Source organism: Zingiber officinale, chromosome 10A, assembly GCF_018446385.1.
Source record: "Zingiber officinale cultivar Zhangliang chromosome 10A, Zo_v1.1, whole genome shotgun sequence".
Classification (NCBI taxonomy): domain Eukaryota; kingdom Viridiplantae; phylum Streptophyta; class Magnoliopsida; order Zingiberales; family Zingiberaceae; genus Zingiber; species Zingiber officinale.
Window position 1 is genome coordinate 2,044,480 of NC_056004.1, and position 15,560 is coordinate 2,060,039.

The 15,560-nt window shown below is 37.0% G+C and overlaps 1 protein-coding gene and 1 long non-coding RNA gene across 2 annotated transcripts; one reads left to right on the forward strand and one right to left on the reverse strand.

Annotated features, from left to right (window-relative positions):
* Positions 1–12,658: 12,658 nt before the first annotated feature.
* LOC122027799 (probable glutathione S-transferase) lies at positions 12,659–14,314 on the reverse strand. The gene is made up of 2 exons (XM_042586809.1): positions 13,924–14,314; positions 12,659–13,203 (listed from the first exon to the last, which is right to left on the reverse strand). Exons 1-2 carry the CDS (start codon positions 14,236–14,238, stop codon positions 12,868–12,870), a joined length of 651 nt encoding a protein of 216 aa, XP_042442743.1. The 5' UTR covers positions 14,239–14,314; the 3' UTR covers positions 12,659–12,867.
* LOC122027801 lies at positions 13,153–14,684 on the forward strand. The gene is made up of 3 exons (XR_006124523.1): positions 13,153–13,288; positions 14,413–14,485; positions 14,584–14,684. It is a non-coding gene; the product is annotated as an uncharacterized LOC122027801 (long non-coding RNA).
* Positions 14,685–15,560: the final 876 nt, after the last annotated feature.

Sequence of the window (15,560 nt, forward strand, 5' to 3'; positions counted from 1 at the left end):
AATTAGGAAAAGTAAAAGAAATGTCAACATTGGATTATTGGCATTTTCTTGGGAAATAGGGGGCAATCTAGGTTTTAAATTTTAAATTAGCTAAGATTTAAGGATACTTAGATAGTTAATCTAGGTATTTTATTTATGATAATGTGTCATGCTTTGTTTGCCCATTATATGTCATGACATCATGTTTATTTTTACATTCATGATTTATTATGAAAAATACAAAAGTACCATGTCATGTCATACATACATCATTTAATTATAGAAAATTTTCTTTTGAAAGTCATTTTTTTTTTTATGTATGCCATAACATATCATGTATTATTTTAACTCCTTGCTATTTAAGGACCAAATGACATTTACTAACAAGTAACATCCTTGGTGGATGTTTATATTTCAAAATACCTAGATAGATATGCATGATCCCTAGATTAGGGCAAAAATCAAGTTTACATCTCACTAAAGAACTATAAGGTGACATGTATGTGTTTTTAGTACACATTAAATACAAGTGAGATGTTAGGATGATGAACAAAACTCAAGATGTTGATTTAGTGCATTCTTTTGAGTTTTAGAGTCATCAAAACACATAGTTATGTGTTTTCCAATCATTGGGAAAGCTAATGTACAAGTCATGTGCATTGAGCCCAAGGAACATGGTTGGATATTGGTTTTGAAAATGATTTTAAATATATTTTGGAAAACCTTGAGAAAGGCTATCTTTTGATAGTAATCATCATTGAATAGTTGAACACAAACTTGAAGAAAACACTAAAGTTTTTACAAATTTTCAAGTTTGTGTCAATATTTGAAAATAGAATGTATTTTCATAGAAAACTATTTTTCCATAATACTATATGTCCTAAATAATGTCTACAACAAGTTTCACGATTTTTAGAATTTTGTAGATTTTTCTAGGGGTTTCTGAAATTGACTGAAATGGAATTTCAGCTTTTTCAGAGCTTCAAGGTCTCAATCGATCGGGCGATCGATTGAGAGCAAGCTTCTCGCGAACAGAAGCTTCCTGGATTGATCCACCGATCGATCCAGCCCTCTTGAATCGATCAGTGGATCGATTCAAGCAGGTTCAATCGATTGGGACCCAACTCCAATCGATTGGGAATGCTGATTTTGGTTGGTAAAGCCTGATTTCAGCATTCTAAACCATCTTTAGTCTAGGTAACCACTCCTAACCCCTTAGAAAACATTTGTATACATTTAAGGGGAGTTTTCATGATGAAAATGAAGTTGGATTGGTTAAGGAAGACTAAGTAGAGGTTTAGGTTGAGGTTTGGTTTCAATATTGAATTTATGAACCTCACAACTTCTAAATTTGGGTTTCCTAAAGGTTTAAGAATTTCAAGTCATTGTTGGTGCAATGACAGAAGTTACGTGCATGTCTTTAGGGGGAGTTACTTTTTAAGGACATGAAAATCTAATTTTCATACACCTTGGAAGGTGGTTGACCTTCTGTCGTGAAAATGCTCAGGGTTGGGCATTTGACTACAATTGAGAGTGGATATTTTCATTGTTCAAGTGATGCATGCTCATAGATGAGCATGGGATGATAATGAAGGGTATGGGACCTTCATTTGAATCGTGTGTGAACACAACAAGTGGTATTCACACAACAAGTGGAATCGTGTGTAAATACAACAAGTGAATATACCAAGTGGTATATGCTCAAGGATGAACGTTGAGAATAATGAAGGGTATGAGATCTTCATTATTGTGTTGTGCGCAACGAGTAAAGTTGTAAACAACGAAGGGTAACTCTTCAGGAGGAGAGTTTGCCCAAAGATTGGGAATGAATTTGATGTGTGTCAATAGGGGGAGAATGAAGGGTGTAAGTTAGACTTTCATTATCTAAAAGGGAGTTTGCCCTCTTAGGGGGAGAATGTAGGGTTTAACTTACGTCTTCATTGTAAGACCGTTGAATTCGATAGAGGGGGGGGGGTGAATATCGATTTGAAAATCTCGAGTTAAAACGCAGCGGAAAAGTAAGGAAGTAAAGAGATGAACACGGTTGATTTTTACTTCGTTCGGAGCCTGTGACGACTCCTACTCGAAGGCCCGTACTCCTTGAGTACTTTCGTTGGGCAATTCACTAGCAATTCGGATAATTACAATTTACGTACAAATATTGCTAATGAAAGAAAAACAAAGCTATACCGACAACTAATGAATTAAAGGAAACCGGAGTGAGTCGTCGAAGCTTTGTGAACGTCGTTGGAGCGCAGAGTAGCAGAGTGATTGAGCTCAGAGTTCTCAGAAAGCAGATATATTGAAGCTCCTGCCTGGGGCTTCTTTTATATGTTGCTCCGGGCGCCTGGAATGTGACGTAACACTCCCAACCAGCATGATCCAAGTGTCAACGTCGTCCTGGGGATAAAACTTGCCTCCGGGCGCCCGGATCCCCTCCTGGCGCCCGGACCCCTCTTCTCCAGAAAGTCCTTCTCCTGCCAGAAAAGGTTAGTCCGAGGCAAAATGTACCCTGCAGCAAAGATTGTTAGCACAGTTTTATAGATAAGCAAAGTATGACTTAGATTCTAAGTCTTTCCGAGACCGGAATCTAGTCACGATCTCGACTTAGATATCTAAAATGGATCTAAGCCGGATCGACGCCTAATGTTCCCTTCCCGGGAACGCGTCCTCGCAGTCACTCCCCTCCAGTGACTTACCTTACTTACCTGCCAGACGTCCGGTCAGCCCTTCGACCCGTCTGGACTTCTCGCCAGCTATCCGGTCAGCCCGTCGACCTAGCTGGACTTCTCGCCAAGCGTCCGGTCAGCCCGTCGACCCGCTTGGACTTCTCGCCAGCTATCCGGTCAGCCCGTCGACCTAGCTGGACTTCGTGCCAAACATCTGGTCGGCCCGTCGACCTGTCTGGACTTCTCCTGCGCACTTTATCAAAGTGTCAGACAACAACATACTAACTTAACCTGATTTGTCATTCATCAAAACCTGGGTTAAATCGTTAGTGCTAACCGCACCAACAATCTCCCCCTTTTTGATGGAATGACAACCTGGTTAAGTTAGTGAAAGCATATGCAAGAAAAAAATAAGCATTTAAAGGGTTTTTAAGTTAGTTTGTATTTTCAATTCTGGTTTAGCTAACTTAACCACCTAACTCTCCCCCTTTGGCATTCATCAAAAAAAATAAGCAAGAGTAAACAAGCATAGTGTAGAGTTACTGAAAACAATAACACTTAATCTTAAAAGATAACTGAGTTTGGTTCAGAATTCAAGGAAAAAAAATACAATTTTTAAGTCCAAGAAAAGAAGTTGATTTGGGGGAGTATAAAGTTTTGAAAACTTGTATAAAGCAGTAGCTTTTAGCTTTTAGAAAAATTGCTAAGTTTTAAATTTCAAACATAAGTGGATATGGTCTGAATTTCAAGATTAAATATTTAAAATAAGTTTCAATTTTGAAACGCTTTTTAAACATAAGTTTTCAAAACCAAAATTCCAAAACTAAGTTTGAAAAAAATCTATTTTTCAAGACTAATTGCAATTTATTTTTCAACACTAAGTTTGTAAAAGATTCAATTTTCAAAATCAAGGAAAATGAGTAGATGATGGTGGAGAAGATATGTAGGCTAATGTCAATTTCTAACCTATGAATCAGGGCATACAGTAAGAACGAATGGAATGAGCGCATCACAGCGATGTCCCGAGTAGTCAGTGGTAAAATGCAAAGAACTACAACTCTATAAAGAGCGTAGTCTTGGACTCGAAGTTCTACTGACCTAAACTATGTCACAGTGGGATCTCTCTCTCCCTCAAAAAAATACGAATACATCGTATCGAGAGTAATATGTGAGTAGGGATCGTCGAACGGAAGATCCCTCGGAGGATAGCACAAAAAGGAGCAAGTAGATGGACGCAACTCTAAAAACTCTCGGATAGTCATAGGGGAAAATACGATATCAGTGCCTGCTGCCCTAGTGGTATAGGTGAAATCGTCTACTTTTACTAGGTTATTGCAAAATTCGGCACACAGACTTATATTTATTGGACTGGTACATTCGACAAGGTTCCTTAAATAATAGTGGCCTATAACCTCTAAAGCAGAGGGACATGACCTTAGGAAGAACGATCTATCTATGCAGGTAGTTCTAATGGCCTTATAGATAGTTGACTCAAACTTAATCCTAAGTTCATCTGTGGGAAACCTAGGGTCTGTGCTATCATTGGAGGGTCCAGCACCAGTGTTTGTTCGTTTCCTACTGTATATATAAGAAAATATTCAAAGAACAAAATAGGAGGACAAATTCTAATAACATTTTAGGAGGGAAAGAAATTTTACCGAGGAGCCATCGATAAATAAAGATATGACGACCTCGGTTGAATCGCAACAGCGTCTTCACCGCTAGAAAATTTTAGTTAAAATACTTTCGCGCGGAGGTTCGGAGTGAACCTTGGCAAAAGAGAAAAGTTGGTGGTGCAAAGGTTGGGGGCACCTGCTGCCCCTTATTTATAGGGGATTCCGGGCGCCCGGGATTGCTAGGGCGGGGCGCCCGGAACCCCTTCCGGGCGCCCCGGAGGGGAATACCAGGGGCGCCCGCCCCTGGTTTTTTTTTTTTTTATTTTTTATTTTTTTATTTATATTTTTTAAATAGGTTTGAAGTTTAAGTTTTAAGTTTTAAGTTTGAATAAAATTTTGAAATTAAAAATTTGAAATTAATTTTTAAGTTAAAATTAAAATTTTGAAATTAATTTTTAAGTTAAAATTTTGAAATTAATTTTTAAGTTAAAATTAAAATTCTGAAATTAATTTTTAAATTAAAATTAAAATTTTGAAATTAATTTTTAAATTAAAATTTTGAAATTAATTTTTTAAGTTAAAATTAAAATTTTGAAATTAATTTTTAAATTAAAATTAAAATTTTGAAATTAATTTTTAAATTAAAATTAAAATTTTGAAATTAATTTTTAAATTAAAATTTTGAAATTAATTTTTTAAGTTAAAATTAAAATTTTGAAATTAATTTTTAAATTAAAATTAAAATTTTGAAATTAATTTTTAAATTAAAATTAAAATTAAAATTTTGAAATTAATTTTTTAAGTTAAAATTAAAATTTTGAAATTAATTTTGAAGTTAAAATTAAAATTTTGAAATTAATTTTTAAGTTAAAATTAAAATTTTGAAATTAATTTTTAAGTTAAAATTAAAATTTTGAAATTAATTTTTAAAGTTAAAATTTTGAAATTAATTTTTAAAGTTAAAATTAAAATTTTGAAATTAATTTTTAAGTTAAAATTAAAATTTTGAAATTAATTTTTAAGTTAAAATTAAAATTTTGAAATTAATTTTTAAGTTAAAATTAAAATTTTGAAATTAATTTTTAAAGTTAAAATTTTGAAATTAATTTTTAAGTTAAAATTAAAATTTTGAAATTAATTTTTAAGTTAAAATTAAAATTTTTAAATTAATTTTTAAAGTTAAAATTAAAATTTTGAAATTAAAATTAAAAATTTGAAATTAATTTTTAAGTTAAAATTAAAATTTTGAAATTAATTTTTAAGTTAAAATTAAAATTTTGAAATTAATTTTTAAATTAAAATTAAAATTTTGAAATTAAATTTTAAGTTAAAATTAAAATTTTGAAATTAATTTTTAAAGTTAAAATTTTGAAATTAATTTTTAAAGTTAAAATTAAAATTTTGAAATTAATTTTTAAAGTTAAAATTAAAATTTTGAAATTAATTTTTAAGTTAAAGTTAAAATTTTGAAATTAATTTTTAAAGTTAAAATTAAAATTTTGAAATTAATTTTTAAGTTAAAATTAAAATTTTGAAATTAATTTTTAAATTAAAATTAAAATTTTGAAATTAATTTTTAAGTTAAAATTAAAATTTTGAAATTAATTTTTAAGTTAAAATTAAAATTTTGAAATTAATTTTTAAGTTAAAATTAAAATTTTGAAATTAATTTTTAAATTAAAATTAAAATTTTGAAATTAATTTTTAAGTTAAAATTAAAATTTTGAAATTAATTTTTAAGTTAAAATTAAAATTTTGAAATTAAGTTAAAATTAAAATTAATTTTTAAATTAAAATTAAAATTTTGAAATTAATTTTTAAGTTAAAATTAAAATTTTGAAATTAATTTTTAAGTTAAAATTAAAATTTTGAAATTAATTTTTAAAGCCTTATTCATCTCACCCGAACTATATTATCAATCAGGGAATCCTATGATTTTGTGAGATGAAATTGGTTTGATTACAGACTTTTGGTTTAACTTGTGTTAGATTCAGACTTAGCTTTGGTTTCCACAAACAGGCATTCTTCGGATAAACTTCTAAGCTTGGTGAGTCACAAGGACATCATTAGGAGTAACCAACCTTTCGAGGTTTTCCGAATAGTCCTATCCACGGAACTTAGTACTAAATCTTGGTCTAACTGGTTAGGATTCATTTAAGGGTAGCTTCGGTTAGTTCCACTTGGCCAAATGCACCAGATCGAAACCATATCTTTCTAGACATGCGATGCCCAAGTTTCCCTAACGTACTATCATCCAAAAATTTCACCAATACCATGATTCAAGTTAAACTTGGTCTCTAATTCTAATTGCCCTGCCGGGTTTATTAGTTTTGGGTTACCCTGTCGGGTAAGTTAGTTTTGGAGGTGCCAGCTATTCTGGAGCCTCCCCCTGAATTATTGGCCATTAATTTAAGTTTTAATTTTAGGCTTGTGTCGATTCTTTTTATAGTTATAGTTAACTTGGTGATAATTTTGTTGTTTCTTAAACTGTTTAGATTTTGAATTTGATTTAGGTTTGTATTTTGGATTTTGGTTTGGTTTATTTATAAAATGTATTTTTTCTTTAGGTATATAGAATTGATTAAGTCCTACTTGCGTGGTTAAGCACGCTTTCGGGACCTAAGCTTGTTTAGTTGCTTTGTGTTGGGTTAATAATGATTTAAAGGTTTTGTTTGAGTTTGACTTATATCCAAGTCCGGTTTTATTATAGCATGCCTTTTGGTTATTTAGAATTAAATCTAAATTTTTAGATCTTGTTGTGAATTTTTCCAACATTTCCTTTAACTTATTAAGTTCATTTTTTAATGATAAATTCTCCTCCTCAAGTGTTCGATCTTGAGTTGGATTCGAATTTTTTAATTGTTCCTTGAGGTTTTGATTTTCCTCAAGAAGCGATTTATTTTTATTTTCCAATTTAACTAATTTTTTATTCAAACACGAGATAATTCTAAAAAATTTACGATTTAAGTTTAGGTATACCTCTTTGGAACCTTCGGAAACGAGTACGGACTCGTGGCTCGATTCGGGTTCGGACCCGTCTTCCGATTCCTCTGATTCGTCTTCCGTTTCAGTTTCGCGAGCCATCAGCGCGAGGTGACTTTGGTGCTTTTCTCCTTCCGATTCGTCTGAGGAGGAATCATCCCATGTTGCATGAGGGCTTTCTTCTTTGTTGACTTTGGTTTGTCAAGTTTCAATCTTGGGCATTCGTTCTTGTAGTGCCCCTTTTTGTTACATCCGAAACATGTGACATTTCTTGAGTCGGCTGGCGAACTGATCTTCTGAAGATCCTGTTTGCTGAAGCTTCTCTTTTTCCTGGTGAACATTTTCCTTACCAGGTTCACCAGGTGTTCTTCGTCTTCAGAGTTTTGATCGGAATCTTCTTCGGATTCGGGCTTGTTCTTCTTTTCTTTAGAGGAACCTGGAAATAAAGCTACACTTTTCTCGACCCCGGCGTTAGTTTGCTCATGAAGTTCTAATTCACAAAAGAGTTCGTCCAATTTTAATTTAGATAAATTTTTTGAAATTTTATAGGCATCTACGATTGATGCCCACAAATTGTTTCGCGGAAAAGCATTTAACGCGTACCTGATTAAGTCTCGGTTCTCCATTTGGTGGCCTATCGCGTGGAGACCGTTGAGGATATCTTTGACCCTTGCGTGGAGCTGACTTGCCGTTTCTCCTTCCTGCATTTTTATATTAAAAATTCTATTTAACAGCAAATCTCTCTTTGTTACCTTCGCGTCGCTTGTTCCTTCGTGCAGCTCGATCAGTTTATCCCAAAGCTCCTTAGCGTTTTGATGCGGTCCGACCCGGTTCAGTTCTTCTCGTGTTAGTCCGCAGTGTAGTGTATTGATGGCTTTGTTTTCAATTGATGCCTTTTTCTTCACATCATTTGTCCAGTCTTCAGGGTCTAGTACGTTCCCGGAGTTGTCTACTGGAATTTTGTAAGCCTTTGTGACGCTCATCCATTGGTCGTAGTCTGTCTTCATGTAGACCTCCATTCTCCTCTTCCAGTACGAAAAGTCATCCCCGTTAAATAGAGGAGGACGTACTGTGCTGAAGCCTTCTTGTTGAGACATTATAACCTACACACACGAAATTAACTGGAAAAATATCCCAAGACTTCGTCTTGGATTAGCAGTGCTGGAGAAACAGAAACTCTAAGTTGGTGTTGCACCAATTTAGATTTTAAATGAAAAAAAATCTTCCAAAAAGATAATAATATCAGTTTTTTAAAAAAAATTTCACCCCCTATCTGTTTGGTGGTTGCACCAAATCAGAGCGGAACTTGGCTCTGATACCACTTGTAAGACCGTTGAATTCGATAGAGGGGGGGATGAATATCGATTCGAAAATCTCGAGTTAAAACGCAGCGGAAAAGTAAGGAAGTAAAGAGATGAACACGGTTGATTTTTACTTCGTTCGGAGCCTGTGACGACTCCTACTCGAAGGCCCGTACTCCTTGAGTACTTTCGTTGGGCAATTCACTAGCAATTCGGATAATTACAATTTACGTACAAATATTGCTAATGAAAGAAAAATAAAGCTATACCGACAACTAATGAATTAAAGGAAACCGGAGTGAGTCGTCGAAGCTTTGTGAACGTCGTTGGAGCGCAGAGTAGCAGAGTGATTGAGCTCAGAGTTCTCAGAAAGCAGATATATTGAAGCTCCTGCCTGGGGCTTCTTTTATATGCTGCTCCGGGCGCCTGGATCCCTTCCGGGCGCCTGGAATGTGACGTAACACTCCCAACCAGCATGCTCCAAGTGTCAACGTCGTCCTGGGGATAAAACTTGCCTCCGGGCGCCCGGATCCCCTCCGGGCGCCCGGACCCCTCTTCTCCAGAAAGTCCTTCTCCTGCCAGAAAAGGTTAGTCCGAGGCAAAATGTACCCTGCAGCAAAGATTGTTAGCACAGTTTTATAGATAAGCAAAGTATGACTTAGATTCCGTCTTTCCGAGACCGGAATCTAGTCACGATCTCGACTTAGATATCCGAAATGGATCTAAGCCGGATCGACGTCTAATGTTCCCTTCCCGGGAACGCGTCCTCGCAGTCACTCCCCTCCAGTGACTTACCTTACTTACCTGCCAGACGTCCGGTCAGCCCTTCGACCCGTCTGGACTTCTCGCCAGCTATCCGGTCAGCCCGTCGACCTAGCTGGACTTCTCGCCAAGCGTCCGGTCAGCCCGTCGACCCGCTTGGACTTCTCGCCAGCTATCCGGTCAGCCCGTCGACCTAGCTGGACTTCGTGCCAAACATCTGGTCGGCCCGTCGACCTGTCTGGACTTCTCCTGCGCACTTTATCAAAGTGTCAGACAACAACATACTAACTTAACCTGATTTGTCATTCATCAAAACCTGGGTTAAATCGTTAGTGCTAACCGCACCAACATTCATTACCTAGTGGCATGAAGAAGGTTTAGGCTATGAGATTAGCCTAACTTACAAGAGGTATTGTCAAACATCAAAAAGGGGGAGATTGTTGGTGCAATATTCCCTAGGTCAAGGTTGACCTGTTTGATTGAGCTTGAATTGAGTCAAGCTCGAGTCTTGATTTTGGATTTCGATGTTTGATAATACATGGAGACAAGACATGGAGATTGCAGGTGCAATTGTTCATGTGGTGTGATTGTGAAGAAGAGTCAAGTAGGTCAATGTTGACTGGATACTTGACTAGAAAATCCTGGTGAGTGAAGCCAGGTGAAAGTCCTAACTAGGAGGTTAGGCAGACTGGAAAGTCTTGGTGAGTGAAGTCAGGCAGATGAGAAGCCCTAGTGAGTGAAGCTAGACAGTATGGAAAATCCTGGTGAGTGAAGCCAGGTGAAAGTCCTAGTGAGTGAAACTAGGCAGTATGGAAAATCCTGGTGAGTGAAGCCAGGTGAAAGACCTAGAGAGTGAAGCTAGGCAGAAGAAAGTCCTGATGAGTGAAGCCAGGCAGTTGGAAGTCCTGGTGAGTGAAGCCAGACAATTGGGAAAGACCTAGAGAGTGAAGCTAGGCAGTAGGAAGTCCTGGTGAGTGAAGTCAGGCACAAGAAATCCAGATGGATCAAGGTTAATTAGACATCTGGTGTTGGGAAGCCCAAGTAGGTCAAAGGGATTGACCGGATACTTGGCACGGGAAATCCAGGCGGATCAAGGTTGATCGGACACCTGGTGGAGATAAGTCCAAGTGGGTCAAGGATGACTGGACACTTGGCACGAGGAGAAAAGTCCAAGTGGGTCAAAGGGATTGACTGGACACTTGGTGAGGGAGTCCTAGCAGGTCAAGGGTGACCGGATGCTAGGCATGATGTACCAACAGGTCATAGGTGACCGGATGTTGGGGGCTTTGGACTTGATTTTGGTCAAAATCAATGATCTGGATCGATCAGCCGATCGATTGGCTCATGCCCAATCGATCGGCCGATCGATCGGGCGAGTCTTCGCGACAAGCCTCCTCCCAATCGATCAGTGAATTGATTGGGGAGAAGCATCTCACGAACAGAACAACTATGGATCGATCGGTCGATCGATCCAGAGCGCCCAATCGATCAGTGGATCGATTGGGAGCTGCTAATTCGCGCGATAAGCCCTGGATCGATCGGCCGATCGATCCAGGCAATTCCCGAGAGCACAGAGGCGCTCTGGATCGATCGACCGATCGATCCAAAGCCTCCCCGATCGATTGGGAGCAATCCAATCGATCGGGATTTTACCGTTGGCGCAGGATATAACTGTTGGCGAGCGTTTCTCTCGGGAGCACTTCGAGAACTTCCACAGCTTTCTTCTCCAGCGAGCACAGCATCTCCACAGCATCTCTTTGAGGTTCAGATCGCCAGTTCTTGAAGGATCTTGGAGAGATATCCAAGTCAAGAGACGAGAACACAACAAGAAGAAAAGCTAGGGTTAGGGTTTTCATTGCTTATCTTGTAAGATATTTCTTGTATCTGTTTTCCCTTTGCTTTCTTCTTGTATTGAGAGATTGTAGGGCTTCTCCGCCTTTGGTAGTTACCCTAAAGGAGTGTTATTCATAGTGGAGGGTGTGTGAGTGCGTAGATCCTTGAATTAGTCACCTCTTATGAGGTGGATACCAAGTAAATCCTTTTTGTTAGCGTTGTTTGTTTTGTTTCTTGTATTTTCGCTGCATATATTTCGAAGAAACAAGCAACGAAGAGCACGACGAGCGCACCGAGCTATTCACCCCCCCCCCCTCTAGCTACATAATCAGTTCTAACAAGTGGTATCAGAGCAAGGTTGCTCTTCACCGGAATCATCGCCGGAAAGGGAAAAGAGCTAGAGGGTGAAGAAGTTGAAGCAAATTCTATCAAGTCAAAGACTTCATCATCAAGCTCAACTTCAAATGGAAATCCAAGATAGTCTTGGATTCGACACAAGGGTGCCTCCACCATTCACAATGATGAGCTTCGATCTTTGGAGATCAAGGATCGAGAATTTCTTAATGGTTGAGATAGAGCAATGGTTTGCTCTAATGGAAGGCTTCGAAGCTCCAAAGAATTCAAGGGGCAAAGTACTCAAGAGGAGCAAGTGGAGTCAAGAACAAATCTAAAGATGTGAGACCAATGACAAAGTGACCAAGCTTTTGATCAATTTATTGTCAAATAACATCTTGGAGCAAGAACATTTTCTGTGCATCTTCTCCTTTACATAATAGAAGCTACGTCACTCTCCCGATCAACAATAATCATAGCACATTACCGATGAATCAAATGTCTCTGTTATCATACATGATCAAATTTACATTTAGATTCAAAATTAAGAAAATATATTTTACAGGAATAAATTTAGCTAAAATAAAATAAAAATGCAACCAATAACTAGGCACGTTCTACAATTAAATAAAAGGAACTTGGTAAAGCTTAATAAATTCACACTTGCATTTTAATTTTTTTTTTCCAAGGCAAAGGTCGAAGGCCTCTACTATAACTAATTTTAACTAATTCAAAGCACTTGATACTTTTAAACAAGAATGTTTTGTGACAAATAAATAACTAATAATAAAATTTATTTTAACTAATTCAAAGCACTTGATACTTTTAAACAAGAATGTTTTGTGACAAATAAATAACTAATAATAAAATTTAGTTTCTAATTAATTAATAATTTTACCTATAAACTCATTCCAAATTCATACACTCTAATTTTAAGTTTTCTTATCCTATTTAGCATTTAATTATTATTTTAAGTACTTATGCCCTTAAAAATTTAGGTTCATTTCAACTTTTCACAATTATATTTTTAATACTTTTTTGAACTTATTTTGCCCGTTCTTTTAATTTTAGGTATGCTTAATAATTATTAGCTATTAAAAATTACACATAAATAAAAATGAATCAACAAAGCGACTCGAGTTGCGTGAAGGATTTTTCTAAAATAAATAAGTCTTTTTATAAATTGGAAAATAAAATATGCCCTCTCTGGGCGAACATCGATTTTATTGACTCCTCGAACCACGAACACAGCCAGTGGCCCAGTGCGACTGCAACAAAGTAGCCACACAGCACACGACACGTACCAACAAACTATTGACTACGTTGACCATAACGACAAAAATGACGGAAAAGTGTCCAGAAACGTTGACTCGAGAAGGATTCCATTGTCGACTACTCGAATCCGTACGCCTGCTTCAAGACCTCGTAAACCTTGACCGGGTCGTAGAACGCCTTGGAGACACTCTCCCTCTCCAAGCACCGTTTGCCCCACGCCACCAACTTCGGTGCCTCCGCCTCGACGCTGAAACCACCGCAGGTCTCGAAGGTGTAGAACCAGGCGCAGAAGGGAACCAGCGCAATGTCGACGTAGCCGAAAGCGTCGCCGCCGAAGTACTTCTTGTCGCCCAGCTCAGCCTCCAGGACCTTCAGGATCTCGATGAACTCTTTCTTGGCCTCCTGATGGGCCTCTCCCTTCAGCTTCCACAGTCTGGTTCCGTACTCGTAGATCTGGTCCATGGAGAAAGAGCAGAAGGCAGACGACTTGTTAGCATTTAATTCACAGCGAAACAAAGATTGGAAGTTCAATTCATATGTAAGTTACTAATACAACTCTTTTCCATCTGATTCCGATAGCTAAGCAGTTCAGCAACACAAATAAATTCTAAAAAAAAACACTTTCTTTTTCCTTCTTTTGGTCAAGAAAACAAGATCTTTTTTAACCAATTTCTTACTGAAACAGAGAGGGATGTATATTGCCTCTCTAGATGTCTGGCGTAAACTATAGGTAAGATCTGGTAAGCAGCATAGCATTCAGCGAATGATAAAAAGAACACTTTGGGTATGCTCTCCCTTTCTTCATTAAGGAGAGTAAGATTGATTGCGAGAGAAGGGAAAGGTAATAATATTTGCTTCAATCACTAATGAAAACAATAAGAACTGCTCACCTATCTCTAATATTGACTAAAAACACTAAAAATCAAATGCACAATCAATTCCCCAAGAGAAAGAACTTTCCGACCGCCTATTTCTTTCACGCCAGTTGTTCTCAAACTCCAAAACAAGTTAAAAAAACTAACAAACACCTCCAGCTTAGAAGCTCAGAGCCTCCTTAGCAGCTACCTCCTCTGCTATCGAGTCTAGCGTACGGTGACCCAGTCGAATTAGCAAGGTAAAACTAGGCTTATTCTATACAACCAATAATCAAACAGGTGGCGGGCATAGCAATACCTTTTTGTCAATGAAGTCGCCCCAGAAGCGCGCCTGGGCGCGGGCGTAGGGGTCCGCCGGCAGAAGCGGTGCGCCATCGGACCACACCTCGTCAATGTACTGCACAATGATGAGCGACTCGCACACCGGCTTGCCGTCGTGGATGAGGACGGGGATCTTCTTGTGGACGGGGTTGGCTTGCAGCAGCAGCGGGCTCTTGTTGTCCAAGTCCTGCTCCTGGTACTCGTACGCCACCCCCTTCTCCGCCAGCGCGATCCGGCAACGCTGCCCGAAAGGACTCACCCACAGATCCAGCAACACCACCGCCTCCGCCATTCTCTCTCTCTCTCTGTTTCTCTCTCGCTCGCTCGCTCGCTCGCTATCCGATAGGATGCAGATGAGGAAGCGATTCGGGTGTTTTAAATAGAACACTGAAGTTTTACAATTCTACGGGCTCACCGCCTCGTATGAGGTTATCACTTACGCAACCCACGCGGTCATTCCATGCAGGGAAACAAGTCACGGCTTGCGTCACGAGTGCCGACCGAGGAGCTTCCGTGAGGCGTCGATGGGGAGATCAACGGTAAGGTGGAATGAGCTAGAACAACTGATTCGATTCGTTCATGCATATTTCTCGTGTTACATTTCCAGCAATTAATTCGGTAATTTTACCCATTACAGGAAAATTGTTGGGCTTTGGCTTTGGCCCAGTTAAGCGCTGATATTAAGGCTACGTTAGTGTAATATAATGGAGTGTAATATAATGTAATTTGCCTTTGATAATATGATATATGTAATTTTTGATAATATAATGTATGTAATTTTTAATTATAAATATGATTATATATTTTTATTTAGTGTTAATTATTTTTTATTAGGAATGTAATTCGTATTATTATAAAATGATAAAAATATTTTGCGACTTCTACTGATGCGTCGTCGCATCTCTGTCGAAGCTAGTGGCAGCCATCGGTCGCTGGTAGTTTTTTAAATGATTTAAAAAAATTTTAAATAATTTTTTAGAAGAATTTTAAATAATTTTTCAAATAATTTTTTAGAAAAAATTTAAATAAATTTTTAAATGATTTTAAATAATTTTTTAAATGATTTTAAAATAATTTTTTAAATGATTTTAAAATAATTTTTTAAAAGATTTTTAAATAATTTTTCAAATAATTTTTGAAATGATTATAAATGATTTTACAAACAATTTTTTAAAAGATTTTTAAATTTGACATTATTAATTTATTGGAATTAATTAAATTGATTAGGCTTAGTTGATTATGACTAAGTTCAACCTAGATCCATCTTACCCAATTCTAAGTTATTAATTAGGTAATCTTAAGTAATTTTGTGAGATGACTATCTTTAATAGGTTATTTCTAAGGATTAATTTACATTTGAGTTAAAATTAGATTTTCCAATTAGTCAATTAAATATGTATTTCAAAGATTGACTTCCAGGTCGTGGCGAGACACTCGGCCTTCTTGGGTATAGGATCATCTACCACTTCCTAGACAGAGCCGCTCAAAGAAAATATATATTTAATTTTTTTTTAAACCCTTAGGTTTAACTAACAAGTGTAAATTACGCCTAGGTCCTTAAACTATCCTAGTGTAAACATGCTTATTACAAGGAAAGTAAATAAACAATCATCA